The following is a 27,922-nucleotide window of genomic DNA, read 5'->3' on the forward strand; positions in this document are numbered from 1 at the left end:
TCATCAGGCCAAACCTACAGTCTCTTTCACCTTGTGCGTTAAGACCCGGGCTCACCCTCTCTGCAGCCACTCTTTTTCCATGTGACTCTATAGCTTCTCCCACTTAAAGGGTGAAGTATAGTTCCTGGCCCCCTTGACTTTGAAAACTGTCCTGTTCGTCAGTTTGCATACCCCTGTGACATTGATTATGATCTACATTCTCAATGGGAAGAATAGCGCCCCCCAAGGGGTAAAAATTGGTTGGGGGCTCGTGAAAAAACTTAGGTATCGTGAGGGTTTGTGCCCTTCTAAGGGGCCAAAGTACATAAACAGGTATGTGATATATCTATGGAATTGAATTTTCTCTGGGGGGAAGCCATTAGGACAACACAAACCAAAACCAATGAGATACCACTTGACAGCCATTAGGATGACTGTAATAAATAAACAGGTAACAGGTGTTGGTGAGGAAGTGGAGAAACTGGAACCCTCATACACTGCAGATGGAAATGTAAACTAGTGAAGTTTTTCTTTTGAAAATAGTCTGGCGGCTTCTCAAGAAATGAAACATATATGACCCAGCAAATCCACTCCTAGGTATTTAACCAATGGAAATGAAAACATGTTCACACGAAAACTTGAACGTGAATGTTCCCAGCAGCGTTATTCACAGTAGCCAAAAAAGGAAATAACCTAAACATCCATTAACTTATGAATAATAAGCAAAATGTGATATCTATAAAATGGAATATTATTTAGCCATGAGATGGAATAAAATATTGACACGTGCTACAACATGGATGAATTTTGAAAATGCTGCTAAGTGAAATAAACCAGACACAAAAGGGACAAATATTATGTGATTCCACTTACATGAGATCCTCGAGTCAAACTCATAAAAGAGACAGAAAGTAGAGTGGAGTGGTGCTTGCCAGGGGCTGGGGGAGGAGAGGACAGAGGGTTAGTGTTTAACGGGCACTGAATTTTAGTCTGGGGAGATGACAGAGTTCTGGAGACGGATGGTGGTGATGGTGGTACCACACACTGAATAAACATAATGCCAATCAACTGTACACCTAAAAATGGCTGAAATGGTTAATTTAATGTCATGTATGTTTTAGCACAGTGAAAAGAAAACAATATGACAAAAAGTTAAACATAATTTCATGGGGAGGAGAGGCAATTGAGGAAAAAAACATCTAAAACGGCTGCTCACTAGAACAATAATGAAAAAAATGTTGAGGACCACTGGGCAGGCAGGATGAGGCGGAAGTGACCATGTGCCAGTGCTAAGCCCAGAGCTTAGGAGGCAAGCAGAAACTTGCCTTACGTGTTTCTGCTTGTCTCCCTGTGCATGCATGGGACAGCTTCCTGTCTCAGGGGGTGACAGACCCGCATCCAGACTTGCAGCCTGAAGCACAGCCCAGCCAACCCCCAGCCTACTGGACGCACAAGAGTGAGTGAGCCACGGAGTCCAACAGAGCAGAAGCCCAGAGCCCTGTCCCTCTGTGGGAGTCAATGGTAGCTGCTTTAAGCCACTGTGGTTTGTTAACACAGCATCATTGCAACAATACTTGTGCTTTCTTCAGAGATTCTGAGAGCTGTTCTTATCCATTATCCTTTTGTTTGTACTGAAGGACAATTTGCCATAATGGTCCTTGCCCCTCACCTGGAAATAGCCTGAGGCCTTGGAATCAGTTAGCCAAAGCTCTGTCTTTGGTTCTATGCTGAATATTTGCTGTGTGGTCTTTGGCAAGTCTTCATACTATATTCTTAAAAAATTCAGTCACAAAACTGACATGAAAATGCAGGATTGTGCATCACACGAGTATGTTAGGATGTTTGCTTGCTCTGTATCTCCTGCCCATGACACAGCAATGCAGCTTATACGAACTTCAGAGCCGCCGCTGGAGGCTGGCCTACCTCGCAGGAGCCGTTTACTCCTAGATTCATAAGCGTTCTCACAATAGGGTCTCTGACCTACAGCCTCCTTCCCACGTTGAAACAAACCCTGATGAAGACTGGCATGAGCAGCAATGCAAATCTGAGCCAGAGCTTGTGAATGACTGACTGTAATGTACAAGGGCCACCTTCTCACGTGGAGTGAAGGCCACGACTCAGGTGACACTGGTACCATTAATTACTTCAGACTTGCGTACAAGTGCAAGCTCTACCACAGCCAGAGCTCACACTGCATCAGTCTAATTCAGGCTTCCTCTGAGCTCAGGACAGAGTGGGCAGGAGCGGGAATTTTGTTTCAGAATGCTGAGGAAGTGCTGCTTTCATCCATGGACAGTAGATGCAGGACTTCAATTTTCCAAAAGAAAACTTGGACTGAAATACATGCTTAAGGACTTAAAATACATGTGTAGATTATATATTTATGTCTCGTTAACAAAAAAAACAAATGTTGAGTTATACCTAATTTTTGAGATTGGCATCAAACAGCATAGTAATTATATCCTACATGCCAATCCAGAATACTGGGGTTGCTGAGCCAATTCACCATGGCAATTCCTATGTCCTGATATATTGCTTCATTTTCCAAAAAGAAGGACCAAATTATACTAAGATTTTGATAGAGGGTTTCCCCGATAGCTCAGTTGGTAAAGAATCCACCTGCAACACAGGAGACCCCAGTTCGATTCCTGGGTCCACTGGAGAAGGGGATAGGCTACCCACTCTAGTATTCTTGGGCTCTCCTTGTGGCTCAGCTGCTGACGAATCGACCTGCAATGTGGGAGACCTGGGTTCGACCCCTGGGTTGGGATGATCCCCTGGAGAAGGAAAAGGCTCCTCACTCCAGTATTCTGCCCTGGAGAATCCCATGGACTGTATAGTCCATGGGGTTGCAAAGAGTTGGACACGACTGAGTGACCTTCACTTTCACTTTACAGACTTAGAGTAGTCTTACAATAACAAATCTCACACACACACAACAGACACACACACATAACACACATATACAACACATAATGTGACAAAAGATAATGCTTATGAGAGGGGAAGCAAAACACATGGAACATTCTGGGGAGAGCTTTTGCCCCTCCATCCTCAACTGCAATTAGTTTGTCCTTTTCCCCTCCCTCACTTTCTGGGCCACAGCCTTCATCCACTCAATTCCTGTCCCAGTGATTATCTCAGTGAGGCTCAAGGAAGGGAGGAGGAGGATGTGGCAAGGAAAATAGTTGGGGAACAAGAAGATAAAAAGTCCTGGGAGTTGGGGTGTCTCCTGAGTCCTCCTGGGCCCTGCAACTCCCACACGCTCTTTCCCTTCTCTGGGGCCCAAGTCCTCACCTTTGAAAAGAGGCTGAAGCATCCCAGACGGCTCACGATGCAGTAAACTTCAGGGAGACGCTTTCCTTTGCCACCAGGCTTTTGGGAGTGAAACACAAGGAGATTATGAGTGACCAGTCTCAGGGGAGGAAAGACCCCAGATGTTTTTAACTTGGTGCCGACTGTTTCCACACACCAGAGTTTTTGAAAATCAATAAGGTAAGCAGTTACCAATACCCCGTCTTACAGGTGGAACCACTTCTGGTTATGCAGACATGTGTTAGAATTCTCCCAAAGGGACCAAATCAAGAGTTTTGTGCACACAGTAGGAGCTCAATGTGGCCCACAGAACCATAAATTGAGGAATCTTAACTTGTTTACTCATATCACTCACATCTCTGTGGTTTTTCTCAAGGAACTTATTTATTCCTTTTATAACTCCAAATGAGAAATCTTTTCTAAAAATCCTTTTTGGAAACTATTACTTTTCAAAACAAAAAAGGAAAACAATCTCAATACTTAAACTCCAAAGTAGTTATAGTAACAGAATTTATTATCCCACTTAATTTTTTCGATTATTATCCATACATTTTTTATTCACGAATTCAATAAATATTTACTGAGCAGCCACTATGTGCCACCCATTATTCTTGCTCTCAGTGGAAAATGATTTGCCACTACTGAAGGTGCTCCCAAAAATGGGCCTCAAAAAGACAAGTTCTATTGGCATGATCATCTCACTGAAGTAAGTGTCTGACTTTTAAAGGTTAAATGTTCTGAAGGAGACACTTAATTATTTGCGTCATGAACCGTAAAGCCATCCTTCTTCGGCCCTTACCACTATGATGAAAGCTCTCTGTAAGCTCTCGGAGTCTGTTGAGCATACTTTATTAGAAAAGACACCTGCCTTAAGGGGGAATGGTCATTTCTTTGGCAGGGAAAACAGTGGAGAAAGAATTTTCTTTCCAAGGGAGGCAGGCAGTGTTTCTATCCACAGTGAGGCTCATGTGACCCCCAAACACTCCTCCCTGTGTTTAATGGCCCTGACGAACTCGCTACACCTCCTGTCCCTTCTCTTGTGGCCTGTGGCGAATGAGGTCCTAGGAGGCCAGTGGGGGCTCTGCACGGAGCTCTTGCTGCCGGAGAGCAGGGGATACTGACCAGCAGTCTTCGGCAGTAACCAAACCTTCTGCTCCCATCTTCTCCAGTTAAGACAAACGAGAAAGTTTCACTGTGGTTGGGAAAATGAAAGGAATGCGTTACTGTCCGACCACAGGGCTATGAGACTAGGTATCAATTACAAGAGAAAACTGTAGGAAACACAAACACACGGAGATTAAACAGCACGTTTCTAAATACCAGCAGGTCACCGAAGAAATGAAAAGGGAAATAAAAAATTTCTAGAAACAATTGACAATGAAAACACAACAACTCAAAACCTATGAGATGCAGCAAAAGCAGTTCTAAGAGGGAAGGTTATAGCAATACAATCCTACCTCAAGAAACAAGAAAAACATCGAATAGACAACCTAACTTTACATCTAAAGCAACAGGTAAAAGAAGAAGTGTGTTACAAAACAGAACAAAAGTCGCATCATGCTGAGCCACCAGGGGACATTTGGGAGGAGGTTGTCAGAAAGCGCGGCTCCCTGTCCCACCTGTCCAACTCTGGGCTGTGGCTCCGGAGTCTGTCAGGGACACGGGGATCTCAAGTGTCGCTGTGTCCTGAGAGGAAGTGAGGACTTTTCTTTCCACCCTCAGCCCTCATATAATCCTATCACCTGGGCCATCCCATCGAACAGACACAGTGGTCATTGATCCTCTCCTGGGGTGAGCCCGGGAATGACTCAAGACTGGGGGGCGGGAGGGGAGCTGGGTAGCAGTAGGCAATGGTGGTGCCCTTCCTGGGCACTGAGGCTGCAACTGTCCTTAAAGACTGCTGGGCCAACTTGGAGGTACTCAGTGTCCCTCAAACACTTAGGATTTGGAGCCTCCTGAGTTTGGTCAGTTGTTGAGATCTCTGATGAAAAAATATTTCCACCCAACAACATGCGCTAAAGCAGAAATGTAAACTTGATCACAATCTGAGTAACGGCTGGATGTGTTGCTGAAGAAATATTTTCACAGCACTGGACAAGGTTTTCTTAGACTACGAATTACCTTATTGCCCATCACGTCAGTTTATGAAACACATTCCAAGATGGAGTGGGAGGTCTGGGAACCTGCACATTTGGCAAAATGAGTCTTGTCTTCAGACATGCTTTATAAACACCCGTGGGGGAAATTTATACACTCAGGATCACTTACCAGGAGGACTGACTTACGTACAGGGTCTGCCATCAATGACCTCTCTCTAGCTCTCACTTTAGTCTTGGCGGGGCCAGGGGAGGGCGGGGAGATGCCAGCACATACCTGGTAAACTGCTGGACCGGAGTCCAGTCCTTGGCATCGGGGAAACAGAACTGGGGGATAGCCTTCAGCTGGTCCTCAGCTTCTCTCATGAACTTGAAAGACCTTTCCAGCTGCAGGGAGAAGGGCGAGAGGAGGCTGGAGAATAAGCCCCGGTGTGAGCAAGACAGATGCTCATCTTGCTCGACAGGCGCACAGCCCCCACAGCCCTGAAGTCATAACTCTCGCCTTAACCTCCACACTGAGGAGGGGCTTGCAGCTCAGGATTAAGCTATTTTCTCCCTCAGGGCAGTTTCAACTATAGTCTTATGCGGGAACAAGGAGAAAAAAATAGTGTGCTTTAGAGAAATGTTCTCTATGCCTAACATTCTGGAATATAAGCATTTTAATCAATAAGAAAGAGCTGTCATAGCAACAGCTTCCGAATCTGAGACTCACAAATGTGCAAGGCAGAGCTGCAAATCTAGTCGTCTGACGTCTGGACCCAGGCAAAGCTGGCCCTCTTCAATTTCGGCAGAGACGTTTTACAGCCCTTTTTAGTGAATCCATCCAGGTAAATTACATTATACAGTGAAATTTAATTCATTTCAGGAAGTCTTTGAATATCATTATTAAAGGAAAACTAGACACGAGGCTGACATTCTTAGAAGGAAATAAGCCCGGAGAAGTTAAGTGATTTGTCCATGATCACACAGCTAGAACGGAATCCAGGAAAGAATCAAAATGATCTTAATTTCTGTCTTCTTCTTGTTCTCTGATTTATCTGACACATCACAGACTGGAGGAATATCATCTCACTTCAAAATGGAACGAACGGGTGAAGTCTGACTTAAGAGATTATATTTAAAGCCGTGACTCTGCTTGTTTTGTGTCTGAATGGGTATCTACTTCAAAAAGTACTCTGTTCTGGGGAATCTGTTGGACAGCAATGCACCTGTAGTTAACCACACTGTACTGTACATCTGGAGATGTTGGGATGCTGAATTTTATGCCACGTGTTTTCTTGTTTTACTTCAACTGAAAAAAAAGGCACTCTAGATATAAAGTTTGGGATACAAAAAAATAGTTTATCATTAGCATAGTTTGCTTATAAATTGATGCTTCTAAAGTGCTGGGAAGAATTGTTGGCTTTTTGTTGTGTTGTTGTTGATAGGTTTATACTTGTTACATTTCCCTTATAAACAATTAAAGAGAAAATAAACCATGATAAAATTGCCTTCAGTCATCTAAAATATCAGCTACTTGAACTGAGTGGAGTGTGAATTTCTAAAATTAGGAAATTGTAACATCTAACTTAAAGTCTTAATATACTATTGTCCATAATTTCTTATTTTGTTTCTCATATCTTTCTACTCACCTTCACCTTAAACCAGGGCTTCCCAGGTGGCCCTAGTGGTAAAGAACCCACTTGCTAATGCAGGAGACTTTTTAAGAGACGCAGGTATGACCCCTGAGTAAGAAATATCCCCTGGAGAAGGAAATGGCAACCCAATTCAGTATTCTTGCCTAGAGAATCCCATGGATGGAGGAGCTTGACACGCTACAGTCCATAGGGTTGCAAAGAATCGGACACGACTGAAGTGACTTAGCACCGCACTACCTTAAACCAGCCTGGCAGTTTCTGAGGTCTGTTGGCCAACGGTACTCCTTCACAGAGAATCCGCAAGCCTTCCCAAGGCCATGAAACGTCAGAGAGAAGAGGTCTCTGCAGACAGACAGCATCCAAAGGAATAGGACATTGGGCTGATGGTTTTCAACTTGAAAACCCACTTCTAGTATGATCCTTATTCGGCCAGATCAGAAGGCAATGGCACCCCATTCCAGTACTCTTGCCTGGAAAATCCCGTGGATGGAGTCTGGTAGGCTACAGTCCATGGGGTCGCGAAGAGTCGGACACGACTGAGCAACTTCACTTTCACTTTTCACTTTCATGCATTGGAGAAGGAAATGGCAACTCACTCCAGTGTTCTTGCCTGGAGACTTCCAGGGACGGGGGAGCCTGGTGGGCTGCCATCTACGGGGTCGCACAGAGTCGGACACGACTGAAGTGACTTAGCAGCAGCAGCAGCAGTGGCCAGATCAAATTTAACTGAAGCTGCTGCTAATATAACATTCACGCTCGAGACGACTGTTGATGAAGGAAACACTGTCGCCTTCGTAGACGTGGAGCCAGTCATTAGGTGCTCCTCAGTCTTTCTTCTGCAGGATAAACATCACTCTTTCTTTGCTGTGTAACGGTTCTCTTCCATCCACGACTCAGAAGGTTCCAGCTGGTACTGGAACAGTCTTTGAGTTGACAATTCACTAGCTCAGACTGTTGCCAAAGCAATAGTTTTTTATTACCCTCGGACAGTCTTGCAAAGAAGGAAATACCAGCCGGCTGTAGTTGTTGGGGGGGGATCATTAATCACCATGGAGTGATGGACCCAAAACAACAAATAATACAAAAGGAAGGAACAATGACATTTTTCCACAGTGGAAACAGCATTAATTAGAGAACTGAAGAGCCAGCCTTGTAGGAGAGTGAGTTCCAGTGCTTTCAACATGGTCCAGTCACCACCTGAACACACCTGCCCTCAGACCACATGCACGACGCCCACAAACATACACACACATGTATGCACATACACACTGTCACCAGCACACGAGTTATCAACCCATATGTGCACGTACGGGCTCGGACACACACAGGAGCACATTTACAGGAAGAGACGCACAGAGAGCTCTCTTACAATCAATCGCAGGTGGCCAGGAACAGCCTGATCTCCGTGAGGTGTCACGAAAGGTAACTGTGAGGTGTCAAGCATTTTAATGGAATATGGCAGGCGTGATTGCTAGTGCACAAATATGGAGTGGAAACCTGATCAAGATGTCTGTAGGAGTGGGGGATAAAACTCAAGAAAAAGAGTTAAAAATGAGGAGAAAGAAGAAGAAAAAGGGGCTTCTGAAAGACGGAGCAGGTGAAGGAAAGGAGATATATATAGGAGCCTGGCATGCAAAAATGCCTACAAGAATGATCACCAGAACATCAAAGATAAACACCTAAAGAAAAGCTGGTAGCAAGATGCATTTCCAACAGAAAGAGAGCTGCTAAATAGATCAGGGTATACCCACATAATGCGGCATTATGGAATTTCAAAAATGAGGTTTTAGAATTTGTATGAAATATGTTTGTAAATAATGATAGGTTTGCAAAACATGACACGGAAATTACACAATGTCCAGCCTCAGTTTTGCAAGAAAATTCTACTCTGAGAAGACTGGAGAAAGACAATAAAATGCCAACAGAAGGACCTCTGTGGGACTGGAGATGACTTTTTCTCTAAACATTTCTGTATTAGTCTCCCTTTCCACAGTGACTAGGCAACTTTCCACTCAAAAAAAAAGCTTTAATGTGATGTCTAGGAGGCTGGAGAGTCCATGTTGGAAACTCAAGCATTTGATAGGTAGGGTGGTTCATTAATTAATTCATGGGACACTGACTTTATTCCTGGAACACTAAGCATCACCGTATGTGTAACACTGTGCTAGGCCCCGAGGGAAGTAAATAAAATAACAGGACCGTCCCTCGTGTCTTGGTGCTTGCTCTGTGAGGTCCCCAACTAAACAGGGGCATACGTAGCACTGAGTTTTCAGGGATCACCCCTGGAGGAGATGGAGGAAGTGAGTCAGTGCCCATGTGGAAGGCTGGTGCCTATGGCTTATCTCCCTTACACATATTTCCATCCTAAACTCCAAGCTGAGGACACGACTGCTCTGCTGGTCTCCAGTGGGCAGGATGGAAGGAAGTATGGCTCAGGAGGAGGAGAGGGACAGCTGGACCCTAGGTCTTGGCAGATGCCGGGGTTATGCTTGGGTGGTGGCAGCGAAGGGAGGCTCTGAGGGGACCCGGACATGAGCGCCCCTCCCCTCTTCCCGTCTCTGAGCAACACTGTGTGCACTGGGCAGAGACTGGCACACTTCACCTCGTGAGGCTCTGAGTCTCTCATGCCCTCCTATCAGAGGGTAAGCTCCCCAAGGACAGGAGACACATTCTGCTCATCTTTGTAATCCCCTGGAGCCAAGCAGAAACCAGCTGGAATGTAACAGGGTCTCAGTAAATCCTGGCTGAGCTGCATCAGAAAGTGATGAAAGCTCTCTATCACTGATGTCAAAGCCTACGGGTCATTTATCTATGATAGGCCATGGCAATGGCAACCCACTCCTACTCTTGCCTGGAAAATCCCATGGATGGAGGAGCCTGGTAGGCTGCAGTCCATGGGGTCGCACAGAGTCGGACACGACTGAGCGACTTCACTTTCACTTTTCACTTTCATACATTGGAGAAGGAAATGGCAACCCACTCCAGTATTCTTGCCTGGAGAATCCCAGCGATGGGGGAGCCTGGTGGGCTGCCGTCTATGGGGTCGCACAGAGTCGGACACGACTGAAGCGACTTAGCAGCAGCAGAAGGCCATGCCACTTTAGGATTTATTGTGCACCATTTCATTTTAGGAGCCATGATTAATAATACAGGATGCCTTTCCTGGTGACTCAGACAGTAAAGAATCTGCCTGCAATGCAAAAGACCCAGGTTTGATTCCTGGGTTGGGAAGTTACCTCGGAAAAGGGAGTGGCTATCTACTCTAGTATTCTTGCTGGAGAATCCCATGGACAGAGGAGCCTGGTGGGCTACAGTTCATGGGGTTGCAAAGAGTCGGACACAACTGAGCGACTTTCACTTTAATATATGGCAAAGCCAAATCTACACAGGAGTGACCCATGTGAGAACAGAACAGGATTCTTGCACGCACACACACACACAGAGGCACACAGAGAACACGGGCATGTACAGCATGGACACAAATGTGATACTCCTTGTGCAGTTGATGGGGAAGAGGCTTCTAGGGTGGGCTGCGGAGAGATGTGGCCGGATAAGGAGACGGGGAGAGTGGATAGAACGGTACCGTCAGCATAGTGACCACAGGAAGGGAGTATTTCTGTCCCTGCTTGAGTCATGTATTGAGGGCAGGAGGAGAAGGGGACGACAGAGGAGGAGATGGTTGGATGGCATTACTGACTCAATGGACATGAGTCTGAGTAAACTCCAGGAGTTGGCGATGGACAGGGAGGCCTGGCATGCTGCAGTACATGGGATCACAAAGTGTTGGACATGACTGAGCGACTGAACTGAACTGAACTGAGTCATGTATCTCACATCCCTCGGACTTCCCAAATTCTCCAGCAGCGTTTTTTTTAATTGATATACTTTAATTAGGACCCAGTTTTGAAATTCTGCACACTGAATGTTCCTTGGGCTCCTGCACCTCCTTGAACCATAAGTCCCAGTAAGATCTTCCCAAGAAAGCTGCAGTCCGTGCAGGCCGCGGAGCCTGGCCCACCCCATACCTTCAGCGGGAACTGCTGGGTGAGTTCGGGCACATATGCAGCCCCAGCCTGTTTCTTGTGCAGGGACACGACCACGAAGTACTCGAAAAGTTGTCTCTCCTGGTACTCGACCAGCTCCCGGTCCAGCGGTGGGTATCTCGGAGCCTGCTTCAGCCGTGACTTCACGTTGACCAGGCGCTGGCTGTGGGCTGGAGAGGCAGCAGAGAGAGGCAGAGAGCGGAGGACCGCCTGAAAAGGACTCACTCCCAGTGTCGAGCTGCACAGAGCTGCGACAGGTTATGGAACTCCCAGCTCAAAGGACATTTCCTAATCCCACAAAAGCGTTCCCACATTTAATAAATTAGTACAAAGCTCTTTAATGGGGATTCTTGCCAAACTTCTAGGAGCAGCAACCCGCCAGCAGCCTGGCTGGGGTGCAGAAGCCTGGAACGTGGGGCCTCCATCCCACCATGGATTTGCTGTCTGGACTGGGGGCAGGGCCTGAGTGACCCTTGGGCTCCTGTGTCAGATGGGGTGGGGACTCCTCCCTCTAGTCACTTCCTTCACATTTCCTCTTGAGGGATGTGACAAAATCCAGACCCCAGAGCTTTTGGAGCTGGGAGCTTTGTAAACATCCCGTGTGGCTCAAGAGGCAGACTCCCATCTGCCTTCTCTCCTGCCAGTGTTGTGAGCTGCGGACGGTCGGCCTCATTCCCGAGATGGGTCGGGGAGCAGGTGGGGGCAGAGGCCGTAGAGGCAGGGCCACTGAGCAAACGGGTGGGGCGCCATCACCTCGCTGAGCAGCCCTGGACTACAGCGTTCCCGCTTGCCCCTGGGGTTCTGCAAAGTTGTGGAGAACTCCTGAGACCTAGTCTAAGATCACCAAGTTTAGGTCCACAGGGACCAATAATTTCAGCGACTTCATTTAACAGATGAGGAAGGAGAGGTCCCGGATCTCAACGATTTCCTCCAGATCACAGAGCCATTTTACAGGAGTAGGGCAAGGGCCCCAGGTCTCTGGAGTCCCAGGCCAGCACGCTGTACCTTTCACAGGTGTGAAGAACACCCATAACATAACGGATCAGTGCGGGGACAGGGAGTCACCACAGCGGTAGCTACCCTGAGTTTCTGGAGTGTAGCCAGAGGCTCAGGGACTGGACAGGCCCACCCTGGCTGGTTTCAGACATCCACGCCTTGCCCAGCAAGCTCCTGCAAGGACGCTGTGTCCCCCCTCACACTGAGCAGGAAGGGCCACCTTTGCACCTTCCCAGTCACCAGCACACACCACGCACAACACGGCTCTTCTCACCTTTCAGCTTCTCCTCGGTGTCGCTGTCAGACTCACTGTTCTCATCTGTCACTAGACAAAAAAACAACAAAAAATCGCAAATGTGGCTCTTCCTAATGCAGGAAACTTTTTCACGTGGTGGCACAAATCCGTGCGTTCTAGTTCAGAGGGGCTGTTTTCTATTTTTTCTGTTTAAAGGTCATGAACAAACTATGTCTTTGCCCAATTGCATGTGTTTCCAGATTAACTTGGCTGTACTTTAGACGGTACCTCTAGCAAATCCAGTCAAAGATATTGGCCCCTTCGTGCAAATTAAGCAAAGAAGGTGGCTCCCCTGCTGAGGTCAGAGCATGCAGCCCTGGGCTGACATGATGGATGGACAAGGAGAGGGGAAGGGAGATTCTGTTTTCAGATTCTTGGGGGAGGAGGGACAGTAGCAAGGCCCCTACCTTTTCCTGAGTTGCTCTCTGTGGACTGGGACAGCCTCTTCACGCGTTTCTTTCCTCTCCGGGCTTCATAGATGGCATTGATTCGCAATACCAGCTGCCACACATGGGGAGAAGGGAAGCCAGTGTGAGCAGTCTCCTCCCTGAGAGTGGCTGGGATGTCCTCGCTGCCCATTCTCTTTGAGGACCGTGGTGGGCCAGGGCCAGGGGGCAGGAGATGGGGGAGACATGTCCCACTGGCCCGCTGGCATCTTTCAGTCATTCTTCTTGGCCAGATAGAAGCCCGACCCGTCAGGAGCACGGCCAGCCTCTTTGGTGGGGGGTGCTGTTGTCAGAATCTAACGCATCTCTCAGAGACACAGAGGGAGCCATTTCACTGGCCAATGGTGTGATGGCTGCGCCCCTTCCGGCAGTGCCATCTCAGTGTGGTTTGGGAAGGAGCCTTTGCCCCCAAAACAAAACAAGAAAAGGAAGAGACAGGAAAAAAGCTGTTCCCAGGCAGGGCCCCTTTCATGGGAACCATGCCAAAGTGCGTCTGAGCAGCAGGCAGGAAGGGAGCAGGGTTGTCGCGGCTCTTGAGTCCGAGCTCGGGTCGGCAGGGAGTCAGGCCGGCCCCCAGCATGCTGACCTTCCTGCAGGCTGGCCAAGGCCTCTCAGAACCACCCTGGTGCTCAGAAGCTGAGCCACTCAGCAGATGCCTTCCTAAGCGGCACAACCTCCAGGCTGACTATGGCAGAGCCGTTGGGTGATGGAGGCCCCCAGGTCACTTTCCGTCCGGCTTTACAGCATCACCTGTAACTTCAAAGAGCAGAAGCTTCCTGGGTTCCACCTGGTTGGGAGAAAGGGAGGTCTACCCATGCATAATCGAGGCGAGCCAACTACTGATGTTAAGGGGAGCGGGCTGTAAGCTACCTTGGAAAGCCTGAAATTCTTTTGTGCATTGGGAAGAATGGGGGGGATGTGCTCTGGTAATCTGGGTGATGGGTCCCGGGTGGGCACAGTTGCCAGTATCCATCTCTAGCCTCCGCTCTTCTGATCTGTTCCCTAAAGGAGCTTGCTGGTTCTTCTCTGTAAGCATGGGCCTGGCAGGGAGTGGGGGGCTTATCCTCAAGGTGGTCTCGTGGTGGGTCTGGGTTTCACGCCCCCAGCTCTGCAGAGTGCTCCTGACACGGCCCTGCTGCATCTCCGGACACCTGTGTTCTCTGGCTCCTGACGAGTAGCCCAGCCCCGGCCTTGCCCACTCTGTGTCCGCTTCTCTCCCTAACCAGGAATCTGACCTGAATGAGGCCTCTGCCTTCACCCCCAAACCCCTGCCATGTGGCGGCTCTTTCTGTTTGCTCTCACTAGCCCTCCATCTCCTTGACAGAACACCCGCTCTGATGTGGACTTCTCTTCTTTTCAAGCATGTTCTGACTGGTAGGATACGACACTAACCCCATTTCTCCAGCTGTCACACAATTAAACTTCAGCAGGAGATAAATTTTTGTTTTTTTGAGTGTTCTGAAAAAAAATAAAGTGTTCTGTACTAGAAGTACTGGCCTCTTTAGAAGCCATTTTTAAGTTGAAAAAAATATTTTTAACTATAAGCTCATTTGGAAGATGGTGTGTTTCAGAGAGTCATGTGGTGCTTAATTCTGCTATGGTGGCTGCCAAAGAAACAGGGCTCCACACAAACCTGCCGTGTGCGCTGAGCAGGAGCTGGCTTCATTAGAAAGGCCAGCGCCGTGATTCATGAATCCTGAGGACATCACACCGCTGAGTAAAAACTGCTTGGTTTCAGCTGCGGCGTTAATGAAGGTACAGGGCTGCTAGGAGAACACGGGAAGGATCTCTTTCTCTCTCCCCTCCTCCACCAGGACCTTCATTCCTCTTAGGGCCAAGGTGGGAGAAACCAAGCGGAGCATCCATGCTTCCAGAAGGGACTCTATGTCACACGGTTCAGCAGAGGCAGCTGAAGGAATGCCAACCAACCCACTGTCTCATCAGTTGTGAGTAGACCGTGAAGTCCTTTTTGCTAGATCAAAACACAACAGCCAGGGTTTTGGACAGCAAATGCTTTAAGGGCCCAAAATCTGGAAGTCATGAATGTGCCTGAAAAAGAAACTTTGACTTCAGGAAAAGGATTCAGAGTATCTAAAAAGAAGCTTCATACTCAAGAGACGCAGTAAGTCTAGGTTAAGATTAAGTAGCAAGTGACAGAACTGAGGATTCATGAAACTTAGAATAAACTATAATTAGTCATTTGTTTTCTTTGTAGACATTCCTTGGGACTTCCCTGGCGGTCCAGCGGTTAGGATTCTATGCTTTCAATGCAAAGGGTGTGGGTTTGATCCCTTGTCAGGGAACTAAGATCCTACACACTTTGCGGTGCAGCCAAAAAGTAAAAAAAAATAAGCATTCCTTTGAAGAATTGTGTACTTCACCTTTATGATTAAAGTTTTAATAGGATTTTGTTGTTGTTGTGAAAGTGACAGGTAAAACACGGTGATTTTTCTCTGGATTTGATCGTATCTTGTCAAAGCTGATTTTTTTCCAGATTTGATTATATCTGTCAAAGCCTATTTGAATAAATGCTTGGGCACTATTTAAGTGGGTGGCAATTCACTTTAATTTCAGGCAATAAACTAAGAGGAAACAAACTGTTGCTTGTAAATTAAACACATAGAAACTGGAAGAAATAATTCTACTTTTCTTTCTGCCTCTCTACTTTCATATAAAATATGCACACATATTTTCCTCTCCTTAATAAAAAAATCTTTTCTAAATAATAAAATAATATGAAGACAGTGGAAGACAGAGGTTAAGTACTTATTAAGAGATCACACAGTCAAATTTAGAGTTGTATCAAAGCTCTTTTAACCTAAAGCTGATTCATTTGATTGTTTCTGTTTTATTTGCTAAAATAATGGTGAGGTTGTATAGATGTTATTATCCATTTGTGCAATTATTCCACAATAGCAGGTTTTTGACAGTACAGATATGTGTGAGCCTTGTGAGAACAAGAAGAGAAGCATTAAGGGAGTGATTCAAGACCCCACACTTTGGGGTCCCCACGAGCAGCCACAATGACAGCACAGAGCAGTGACTCAAAGTCAAAATGAGACAGAGAGTGACTCTGCCAGGGGCGAAGGGGACTGGGATCCACATGCTAGTGGGAACTCATCCAGCAAACATGCGCCGATCAATGTGCAATGTGCACTGCGCCCTGGGTGGGGCAAGGCAGAGCCAGGAGACAGGGAAGGGGTACGAGCCCTGAGTCCTGCCCTGGGCCCTCTCTCTGCCCTCTCCCAACCGCCGGCTGCAGGTGTTAGGTCACCTGACTCTAACTGCCCTTACCCTTCAGAATGCACTCTTGATTATCAAGGTGACTTAATTTCACTTGAAAAAGAATGTAAGGGATGGAGGTGGTATTAATTGGCTCAAAATACTGATGAACCAAACTGAGTCAGAAGGGACCAGCTGGTGAATATGTCCCTTGACTTTTAGGTCAGTGGGTCACTTTGAAAAATCTGATGAAACCTATAGACAACCCACCTCCCTTCCTTTTATCCCCTCAAACTCATCCATGCAGCTTTACATGATTTAATGTGTTTCATGATCCCCTGAAGTCCATCGGCGAACTCTGAAATGAAGAATTCCTTCTCTAAAAGTTCCTGTAGTGGGGGCTTCGCTGGTGGTCCAGTGGTTGGGACTCTGCCTTGCAATGCAGGGGACACTGGTTCGATCCCCCTGGTCGGGGAAGATCCCACACGCTCTGGAGCAACTAAGCCCGTGCACCATAACTACTGAGCACAAGAGCTGCAACTGCTGCAGCCCGTGTGCCTGGAGCCCATGCTCTGCAATGGGGAGGTCACTGAAATGAGAAGCCAGCATACCACAATGAGGAGTGGCCCCCATTCACCGTGAGAGAAAGTCCACGTGCAGCAACAAAGCCCCACCGCAGCCAAAAGAGAAAAATTCTTTATATATATTTAAAAAAAGCTCCTGTAGTAAGTTGGTACCGAAGTGGCCAGTATGGAGTGACAGGCATTGCAGGGGCTGGACTGAGCAAAAGGAAATATAACACCAATGTAAGAAAGAGCAGCCACAGCTCATGCATACCCAAGCCATTGGGGCTGTTTTGCCTTTGGGGCTGAAAAGAGCCAGAAAAGATACATATATATTTTAATATATATGTTTTAAAGAAGAGAACCTTGTTCACATAAGCCCTCCATTGTTTAATTATTTTTTTGGTCATGCCACAGGGCATGTGGGATCTCAGTTCCCCAACCAGGGATTGAACCTGCACCCCGTGAAGGGGGAGCTGCACAGAGCCTTAACCACTGGACCATCGGGGAAGTCCCAGAAAAGATGCATTTCTGACAAGAGCTCCCGCAGAGCACAGGCTCCATGCGGTGCCCCTCTGCAGTGGGAAGTGAAGGAGTCTGAGTCAGAGCACAACGGATGGGGCTCTGCTTTTGAGGCCATGAAGGAAGGAGATATGGCCTTTTTGAGGCTGGGCATTGGAAACACAGTTTGGGATCATGAGTCGTTAAGCAGGGAAAGGAAGGGCTAAGAGGAAGGCTGTGTGTGTGCATGCTCAGTCATGTCCGACTCTTCGAGATCCCATGGATTGTAGCCCGACGGGTTCCTCTGTTCATGGAATTTTCTAGGCAAGAATACTAGAGTGGGTAGCCATTTTCTTCTCCAGGGAATCTTCCTCACCCAGGGATTGAACCCATATCTCCTGCTGTGTCTCCTGCATTGCAGGCAGGCTCTTTACCATTAGCACCACCTGGTAAGCCCTACAGGACCCCAATTATTATGACCAAGGCCCAGCTAGCTCAGCTTCTGGCTTCCCCATGTCTACCTGGCCTGTGCTGAAGCAGGTAGGGGGGCCCAGTGATTTGATCTCTGCCCAGACTCCTCTGTAGCCTTCCTTTGCAGAGAAGTGAGTGTGTGGGGTGCACCCCCGAACAGGAAGCTTGTTGCAAGCCTTACCTTGGGTATTTTTCTCTTCTTCCTGCCATTCTGCAGGTCCCCGAGGTTAAAGAAAGTGTCATCAGGGCTGCTGGGGGTGGAGGGAGGGCTGATTTTGGAAGGGGACCCAGTTCCATCCCGACTCAACTTCCTTGTGTCCAGCAGTTTGAAGTTCCTCCTTTCTGAATTTTGCCGTAAAAAGGCAGGTTTGGACAAGGACTGCTGTGAGGGGAGAGGAGGAAAGAAGAGCAAATAAATACAAAGAGACCCCCTGAGAGATAAGTGGTGCTGCCAATGACGGAGACCAAGAAGGTCAAGAGGAGAAGCTAGTCTAAGTCCCCAAGGGTACGCTGAGGTCGTCCATGCTGTTAAGGGCCTAAACACTTATCATCCAATTATGGAAAATGAGGATGATAAAGGATGCAAGTCTAATCCACTCTCTCTTTTTAGACAAGTGGAAACTCACCTGGCTCTATGCCTTACCTTTACAAATGAGGTTTTCTGACACCATGTACTAGGGGTTACAAGACTTAAATTTAGCTTTATCCCTGTCACTGGCAAGTGAAATTCCTTCTAATACAATTTCACTTCTCTGAGCCTCAATATCTGATTTTTAAAAATGAGCTGTTCTAAGGTCAAAAGGCCAACAAAAAAAAATTTTTTAATCTGCAACTTATAGAACTCATTGTTTCTAATACATGCTACAAGTTAATGAGAAGACTAACAATTCAACAGAAAAACAGGCAAAAGATAAGGACTGAAGGTTTACAGGAAAGGAAACAATAATTATCAGATATATATAAAAGATTCTTAGCTTCGCTCATCAGAAAAAAAAAAGAAAATGCCATTGAAGAAATATTTTTCTTTTCTCTGGAAATCTTTATTGGAGTACAGTTGATTTATACCGTTGTGTTGCTGTACAGCAAAGTGAATCCTTATTAATTAGTTATCTATTTTATATATAGTAATGTGTATGTATCAATTTCTGTCTCTTAATTTATCCCTTCCCCCCGATCCCCCTTAGAGAGGAGCGGGTGGCGAGGAAGCTACGTGCCTTGTGCCTCGAAGACGGAGCTGACCTGGACTCAGCCAGGGGTCATTCACCCTTCCTGTCTGTGAATGTGGCTGGTGGCTTAACCCCTTCCAGTCCTCGCATGTCCCTGTCTTACTGCCCCAGGAGACTGACAGCAGGAGACTCAAAGGGTCCTTGATATAAAATATCCCACCCCCTCTTTACCTATCTCAACCTCACTCCTCCGCTCGCTTACAGAGGACTCCCCCAGGAAGCACGGGGATGCCATTCACACACATACAGTTGTTCACCTGCGCCCACAGGTACACACATTCACATGAACACTCAGACTATACACCCACAGGAATACAAAGGCAGGAGTGCGTGTTCTGACAACTGGGGACACTACACTAACGTACCACTGTGGCATTACATTAAAACAATGGCATACCTTGCAGGCAATACAAATCATTTTTTAAAAGAAATTAATGGCTTGGGGAAATATTCATGATAAATGTAATAGATCAGCAAAAAAAGTATATACGAAAAAAATGTATATACAATATCGTCTCAAATCTTTTTTTTATGTACACACACATGCATATACACACATGGTGTGACATGGTCTGGAAGGAAGTAAACCAAAGTGTCAACAGTGGTTTTCTCTGGGTGTTGGGATTACATGCAATTGTTAAAAGGCTTTTAAAAATCACATACACACACACACATATATACATAATACCCATCTGTTTTAGAAAAAAAATACAGGTGAGTATAAAGAAAAAATACAATTTCCCAATTACAGATGATTTTTTAAATTACACTTCTTGGTATTTAAAAAGAATTTTACAATGAGAATGTTCTGCTTTTAGAAAATGAGGTAATTTTTTAAAAGGACATATATTGAAAGCCTAATTCTATAGCTTAAGCAAACATACATAAATAATAGTTATGCTGCAGGCACTAGTCTAAGTGGTATACAAGAATTAATTTGATTACCCTTCACAAGATCCCTCAATTGTTCGGTCGCTCAGTCATGTCCGACTCTTTGTGACCCCATGGAGTGCAGCACGCCAGGCTTCCCCATCCTTCACCATCTCAGAGGAGTGTATTATCATTCCCAACTTTTACCGGTGACATACGGATATCTAGCGATTAGATCATTTGCTCACAATCACACAACTAGCAAGCAGTCTAGGTGAGTTTGAATGGAGGCATTCAGGCTCCAAGACCCACACACTTGAGCAGACACTGCCCCTACATAGCCACACGAGGTGACAGATGGTTTGTTGGTGGAAGATGGTGTGGGTGAGCTACCCAGGTCAACTAGCAAAGAGTCAGACACGACTGAGCGACTGAACTGAAGTGTCAATACATAAGAAAGAACATTAGGTTACCTTTATTACAAAAAATAGTTTCTACCATATTCGCTGTGCTGTTCTACATGGGGGAATAACAAGAAAAGAAAAGTAAACAGCCCCTTCTCAGGAGCTTGCCTCGTGTGTTTGTAAGCGTCAGCATCGGTCCCCAGCTGTATATCTCTCGAGAAAGAGGCACAATATAGTTAAATAACCGCCTCCTCCAAGATGTCTTAGGACCCTTCTGTGGCTGGTAGAGGAGGGTGTCATGGAAAGACTGTTTCAGTAAGTTCTAAGTCCCAGATGCAGCCCAGATGTGGCAGACGCTCCCTGAATACTGGTGCGCTAATGGAGGTGGTTGAGAGGACTGCAACTGTGCCCCAGGACAGGGACACAAACCAGACACCCAGATGTGGGAAAGCAGAGGACTGCACATGACGCACAGTCTTCCTGATGACTTGCAAAGGCCCCAACGGCCTGCACATATGAGTGGCAATCAGATGTGCATTGGGCAACTGGGTTATCTTTCTGCAGGACAGCGCCTCTGGACTTCAAGTTCTCATTGACAGGATTACTTACTGTGTTTCACTGCTTTAAAAAATTTTTTAATTATTAAAAATTATTAAAATTTAATTATTTTATTTTTGGTTGCACTGGGTCTTGGTTGCTGCATGCAGGCTTTCTCTAGTTGTGGCTCAGTAGTTGCAACTCTCTGGGTCTAGAGTGCAGGCTCAGTAGCTGAGGTGCACAGGCTTAGTTTACCCCTGGTACGTAGATTCTTTCCAGACTAGGGATTGAATTTGTGTCCCTTGCACTGGCAGGGAGATTCCAACCTATTGTACCACCAGGGAAGTCCTCTGTTGCACTATTTTAGGGACAGAGGACCAAGCTTTTCTCTAGCTTGGTGGGAAGGGGAAGAAAAGAGCTGCTAAGGGACTTCCCTGGTGGTCCAGTGGATAAGACTTCACCCTTCCAATGCAGGGGGCCTGGGTTCGATCCCTGATTGGGGAATTTGATCCTGCATGCATGCTGCAACTAACAAGCCTGCATTGCTGCAACAAACTTCCTGAGAGCTGCAACTAAGATGCAGCACAGCCAAAATAAATAAACATTTTGGGGAAAAAAAGAGAAAAGGGCTACCAAGCCTTTATTTTCTGATACTAGGGAGAATCACCCAGTTCTGCAGGCAGGTCTGCTTTGGGTAGATGTTTTCCATTGTTCTCAAGAGGCCACAGAGTTCACTCCCTGCATGAAGTGGGGTAGAGCCGAGTAAGATACGAGCGGGTCAGACTGGGTGTGACAGCCTTCTTTTTCCTTTTTAAAAGGTTTTTATTGGAGTATAGTGGATTTACACTGTTGTGTTAGTTTCTGCTGTATAGCAAAGTGATTCAGTTATACATATACATATATCCACTCTTTTTTAGATTCTTTCCCCATCTTGGTCATTGCAGACTATTAAGCAGAGTTCCCTGTGCTATACATAGGTCCTTATTAGTTAACTGTTTTATACACAGTAGTGTCTATATGTCAAACTCAACCTCCCAACCTATCCCCTACCTTTCCCCCCTGGTAACCATAGGTTCACTTTTTACATCTATGACTCTATTTCTGTTTTATAAATAAGTTCATTTTTACCTTTTTTTTTAGATTTCAGTTATAAGCAATATTATATGACATTTGTCTTTCTCTGTCTGATTTACTTCACTCAGCACGACAATCTCTAGGTCCATCTATGTTTACTGCAAATGGTTATTATTTTGTCCTTTTTGTGACTGAGTAACATTCCATTGTATACATGTACCACATCTTCCTTATCTATTCGTCTGTTGATGGACTTCATGACCGAGCTATTGTAAACAGTGCTACAATGACCATTGGGGCATGTATCTTTTCAAATTATGGTTTTCTCTGGATATATTCCACTCCAGTACTCTTGCCTAGAGAATCCTGTGGATGGAGGAGCCTGGTGGGCTGCAGTCCGTGGGGTCGCTAAGGGTCGGACTTGACTGAGCGACTTCACTTTCACTTTTCACTTTCACACACTGGAGAAGGAAATGGCAACCCATTCCAGTGTTCTTGCCTGGAGAATCCCAGGGATGGGGGAGTCTGGTGGGCTTCCGTCTATGGGGTCACACAGAGTCGGACACGACTGAAGTGACTTAGCAGCAGCAGCAGCAGCAGCTGGATATATTCCCAGGAGTGGGATTGCTGAATCATATAGTAGCTCCATTTTCAGCTTTCTACAGAAACTTCATACTGTTTTCCATGTGTGTTAGCTGCTCAGTCATGTCCGACTCTTTGCAACCCCATGGACTATAGCCCGCCAGGCTCCACTGTCCATGAAATTCTCCAGGCAAGAATACTGGAGTGGGTTGCCAGTTCCTGCTCCAGACTGTTTTCCATAGTGGTTGTATTGATTTACGTTCCTATCAACAGTGTAAGAGGGTTCACTTTTCTCCACACCCTCTCCAGTACTTATTGTTTATAGACTTTTCTCCAAAGAAGAAAGACAGATAGCCAAGAGGCACATGAAAAGATGTTCAACATCACTAATTATTAGAGAAATGGAAACCAAAACTACAATGAGGCATCACCTCATACCGGTCAGAATGGCCATCATCAAAAAGTCTACAGACAACCTTCTTCTAAGCCAGACTCATTCACTGAGAGAAATGAAGGATTCCCTAAGTGCTGAGCACATCCAAATTCCAGTGAAAACACAAACAACACATTTCAAAGGCAAGCAGAAACTATTCGTCAATTAACGGTTGTCATGGATTATTCATGATCATGCTCTTTTCCACAGGAGGAGAAGACAGCAGTTAATTGGTTCTGGCAAGTACTGTAGCAATTGATTTGGGCCAGTAAGATCCAGCTTTCACGAAAGGTTCAACCTTCCACTCTCTTGAGGAAGATTCCCTTTGTGATTATCAGGCCTTATGTGTATACCCCCTGCCTGCCAGCCAGTGCTGACCTTGAGCGGAGCCTAGAGAGGAAGTTGGCTTCTTTTCTTAGGCTGGAAACAGATCCTTTTGATGGGATTTAAACTGACACTTGTAGCCTGGATTTGGTCTCCATTTAATTTCTTCAACAACTAAACCACTGTATAACAACTACTTACGGGAAACACAAAGAAACCAAATACATACTTTCTGACCTTGAGGAGCCTACAGTCTAGTTGAGGAGATATTTTTAAGACATGTTATATGAATTAATAGATGGTTAGATCGCATCACTGACTCAATGGACATGAATTTGAACAAACTCCAGGAGATAGTGAAGGACAGGGAAGCCTGGCGTGCTGTTGTCTATGGGGTGGCAAAGAGCTGGACACGACTTAGCGACTCAACAACAACATGACTTAAGTCAGACTTCAAACCATCAAAGTAAGAGATGTCATAAGACGGAATATACAAATTAGTGTAAAATGAATGCTTGGCCTACTGAGTGTTACAGGAGAACAGAGGGGAACAAGTCCCAGGGACTAAGGTGGCCGGGAGGTTTTCTGAAGGAGGCATGGTTGAACTGGGCCTTACAGGAAGGGAGAGGTCCAGGCACGAGCCAAGGGCAGAGGTAGAAATGACCCAGCGCAGGGGTGGGCAGAGTACAGCCTGTGGACCATATCTGGGCCACCACCTGTTTTTGTACAGGCCATGAGCCAAGAACAGTTTCACTTTTAAATGACTAAATATATATTTACGTGACTTGTGAAAATTATATAAAATCAAATTTCGGTATCTGTAAATAAAGTTTTATTGAAACACAGCCTTACTGACTGGTTTACATGTAGTCTGTGGCTGCTCCACACCACAATGGCAGCGCTGAGCAGTCTAAACAGAGACCATATAGTCACTCCCTGGCTCTTCAGATAAAACATTTGCTGCTCGTGGGGCTATGGCTTCAGAGGCAGTTAGCAGGCTTTGGCTGGAGAGAAGATTTTATATGTAGGAACTGTGGGAAATGGGTGCCCAGGGATCCATTATGAAGAATGTGTAATGTTATGTTAAAGAATATGAATTCATACCAATGTGTTCTCTGTTTCTTTAACTTTGTCATTTCAAAAGTATATCAATGAACTCATGCAGTATGTAAACCTATGAGAGTGGCTTTGCTCCCTTGCCATAATTCTCTGGAGATTTATCCAGGTTGGCATACATCAATAGCTCATTCCTTTTTAATGCTGAATCATATTCTATCATATAAATGTACTGCACTATATATAACCATCCACCCACTGAAGGACACTGGGGTTGTTTCCAGTTTGGATCATTATGAATAAAACGACATGTGTTAAAAAAGAAGAATATGAATTCAGTTCCCAGGCAATGTGTTGAAGTTATCATGTATGAGAATACAGTAATATTATCTATATGTGCATACTGCTGCTGCTGCTGCTGCTAAGTCACTTCAGTCGTGTCCGACTCTGTGTGACCCCATAGACGGAAGCCCACCAGGCTCCCCCATCCTTGGGACTCTCCAGGCAAGAACACTGGAGTGGGTTGCCATTTCCTTCTCCAATGTGTGAAAGTGAAAAGTGAAAGTGAAGTCACTCAGTCATGTCCGACCCTTAGCGACCCCATGGACTGCAGCCTACCAGGCTCCTCCTTCCATGGGATTTTCTAGGCAAGAGTAACAAAACTGCAAAAGGTTCAAAAAGATATTCTGAGAAAATGTCAGTGTTCTCTCCTGACCTCTAGATACCCAGACAACTCTGCAGAGGTACCTGCTAACTCATTCTTAGGGACCGTTACAGAGACATTCCTGTGCATTCACAAACATACATGAGTTTGTTTTATGTCTGGAAGTTCTTCTTCACAGCTGTGTAACGTGGATGTACTATCTTATTTACAGCTGGGGAGAATTCTGAGCCGGAAGCTACAACACTACTTTAGGAAGCCTTGCTGAGCAGAGGGTTCCAGGAGAACTAGAGGCAGGAAGTGGAGGCAGGCCGCTGACGGACAAATCCAAGAGCCTGCAGTGAGGATGCCTGGCATTCCCGTGTAACCCAGAACCCCAGCCTGCTCAAGGCCACAGTGCTGGGGACCCCCTCCCTGCACCGTTTCTCTGGGGGCTCATACCTTGGCAGGTGGGTCAGGGATGGGAGAGGTGGGAGAACCTGGAAAGTTCAAGACACACTTCTTCCCGAGGCAGCGACCGTGTAACTCAACGTCCTCATACGGGTTTTCCTTCATGGGCGGATCTGCGGTCAAAGGCAATGAACAGATCAGAAACTGGGAGCACCAAGGAAGCTCTCCTTATCAGATCTCTAGCCAACACCTTGGTCTCTCCTTGTGGGGACGCGTGTTGTCCTGCTATGCATTTAGCCTTCCTCTTGGTAATGGATCTCGGTTTTCACTGGGTTAAGTCTCTGCCTCCCCATTCTCGGAGGTGTGAGCAGAACTCCACTCCCGGTCTCAGAGCTTAAGCCAATCTGAATATTCTGAATCCTGGCCTCGGTGGCCACTCATGGAAGGGCTCATGTTCCAGGCCTAAGCCCACTGTTGCATGGCATTCCTGGACTCTGAAGGTGAACAGGGACCTAACCCCGCCTAGTGAGAGTGAACCTCGGGGTGTTTGCTGGGACTTGCAGGAGACAGGCTTTCCTTTTCGCTGCAGGCAGGGGCCCTGGGGAACTGATGGCAGCCATCATGGAGATCGTGGGACACCTGTGGAGAAGGGAGCTAAGCTGAGAGATAAGAAGGAAGAGAAAGCCAGTTCTGGTCCCACGAGCCAACGAACTCCCTTTGTTGTTTCAGCTGGGTTTTCTGTTCCTTGTAACTGAAAGCTACCCTGCCAGGCACACACTAACAGAAATCCAGATCTCATACCCATTTTGGATCTGGGACATCTACTGCATTGGCAGGAACCTGTCTCTGGCAGCTTGGACTCAGTAATTCAAATAGCTCTGCTTAGTATTCTGGCTTCTTCAAGTCTCACGTTTCCTCCCACCTAGGAGTTTATTCCAGTGCTGAGGACTGTGTGCATGCAGGAACGCATGTATCTGCCCAATCTGCCCCTTGTATAGGCACACAGATGAGTTTTTCCCTCTCACCAGCTCGTTTCTTCCCTGACCCATCCTGCCCCAAAATATGCAGACATGGTCTGAGTGTACATCTTACTGAAACTGTGATCCTCCCTGAAGATTTTAACTCACCAAATCTAAATGCACACAAGCTCTGTGAATCTGAGTCCCATTTTGGAATCAGAGAATCCTTGGGAGCAAGGCCAAAGTTACTTTTCAAATACATTTCAGTCTGAAGTTTGATGGCGTTCCTGCCACACCTACAGTTTTGGAAAGAGTGCGGTGGTCTTCAGTTTTCCTTCATTTCGTAATCACTACAATTCACCAAGAGTCTGTCATAAGCCAGATATTTTACATACCATCTTCTCCAGTCCTCTAACAACCCTGTTAAGTATCTATCATCCTCCTTAGGACAGAGATGAGAGAAACGAAGTTCAGAGACGTTAAGTCACCGGCTTAATGTCACACAGCTAACAAGTAGCAGAGTCAAGATTCAGTCATAGACACTGAGGCTCCAGGTCTCGTGTGTTTCCCACTGTTATCTCGCTGCCTCCCTGGACATTCATCGCCAGTCCTCTCATTTTCTCTCTCATATTTCACCCTGGGTCACTCGTCCACCCACCTACCTGGCTCTCTCACTTGAGGACATGTCTGTCTTCCAGTGTGTGTGTGATTCAAGCAGACGGCCCCACCTCCCCGCCCCTCCTTCTCACAGACTCACGCAGGCATTTCGGCCTCTTACCTAGAATGTCTTCGTAGACGTTCTCCTCCGATAAAGTGCGTGTGAGCCCCAGCTTCGTCTGTGCATACCAGTCCACCCTGCTGTTCTCAGAGGAAGACTGAAGTAAGTCTTCAAACTCATAGGACTTCCTGGGTTGTACAAGGTGAGAAGAAAAAAACCCAAGGCTGGTTCAGAGAATATATGCCATAAAAGTTTTTTTTTTCGTGTAAAAATTTCTAATGCCAAAATCAACTCTGTTTCTCGTGAGACAGTGTGAAAATCTTCAAATATGAGATGTGGCTTTTACTTGTGAGAATGTTTATGTTATTATGCCAACTAAAGATTGTAGAGTATACATTTAAATACAAACCCAACTTTGTAAGTAAACATATGTAAGGAGGAGATAAAGAAGAAAGGAAGTGAAACACAGAGCTGCTGTCTCAGGACTGAGGGATGGCCTCTCTTCATTTTTGCTCTTCTCGATTTTTCAAATGTTCTACAGAACACACATGAATAACCAGAAAGGAGCAGTGATGGCCAGTTCAGAGCAGAGGAGAGGCCTGGGTCCCTTCCCCTTTCTTTCACCTAAGTGGTTATAATCAGACACCCATAGGTCACCTGAGGCACCCCACCGAACTCTGAGATCTGTATAAACATGGCTGGGTCTCTGTCTGGGGCCTGGCTTTTTACCACTCTCCCCTCATCCTACATCCGCATGGGCTGTTCTAGGATTGAATAAATCTAGACACAGATCCTGAATCCTTCATTCACAAGTTTTTCCTTCTTGGATAAACTACCTGTGCTGAAACCCGTGTTCTGATTTGTAGATAGTAATTAGGACAGTAGATAGGACTGTCCAAAAAATAGAAAAGAGAATGTTTATAAAATCCTTGGCACCTAATAAGCATGCAACAAATGTTAGTTATAGTGGGAGGGGGGATAAATTGGGAGATTGGGATCGACACATCCACACTACTATATACAAACAAGGTAACTAATAAGAACATACTGTACAGGAAACTCTACTCAGTGCTGTGTAATGATCCATATGGGAGTGGAGTCTAGAAGAAAGTGGGTATATTCAT

General features: G+C 46.1%; 1 protein-coding gene across 5 annotated transcripts in view; it reads right to left on the reverse strand.

Annotated features, from left to right (window-relative positions):
* DENND2A (DENN domain containing 2A) overlaps window positions 1-27,922 on the reverse strand; it is a 101,847-nt gene that overhangs the window by 22,884 nt on the left and 51,041 nt on the right. For 3 of the 5 annotated variants that reach the window (XR_016037082.1, XR_016037081.1, XM_055421371.2), the window contains 9 exons: window positions 26,859-26,986; window positions 25,173-25,294; window positions 17,746-17,946; window positions 12,769-12,862; window positions 12,341-12,391; window positions 11,053-11,240; window positions 5,668-5,777; window positions 4,417-4,486; window positions 3,277-3,354 (listed from right to left, as the gene is read on the reverse strand). Coding sequence is in view for 2 of the 5 variants with exons in the window: in XM_055421371.2 (XP_055277346.2) it covers window positions 3,277-3,354; window positions 4,417-4,486; window positions 5,668-5,777; window positions 11,053-11,240; window positions 12,341-12,391; window positions 12,769-12,862; window positions 17,746-17,946; window positions 25,173-25,294; window positions 26,859-26,986 (1,042 nt within the window). In the remaining 3 variants the exon portion in view is untranslated. The remainder of the gene's footprint in view (window positions 1-3,276; window positions 3,355-4,416; window positions 4,487-5,667; window positions 5,778-11,052; window positions 11,241-12,340; window positions 12,392-12,768; window positions 12,863-17,745; window positions 17,947-25,172; window positions 25,295-26,858; window positions 26,987-27,922) is intronic. The other 2 variants (XR_016037083.1, XM_088834694.1) reach the window with 1 other exon arrangement.

Source organism: Moschus berezovskii, chromosome 3, assembly GCF_049115385.1.
Source record: "Moschus berezovskii isolate FMDL1 chromosome 3, NW_MosBer_1.0, whole genome shotgun sequence".
Classification (NCBI taxonomy): Eukaryota; Metazoa; Chordata; class Mammalia; order Artiodactyla; family Moschidae; genus Moschus; species Moschus berezovskii.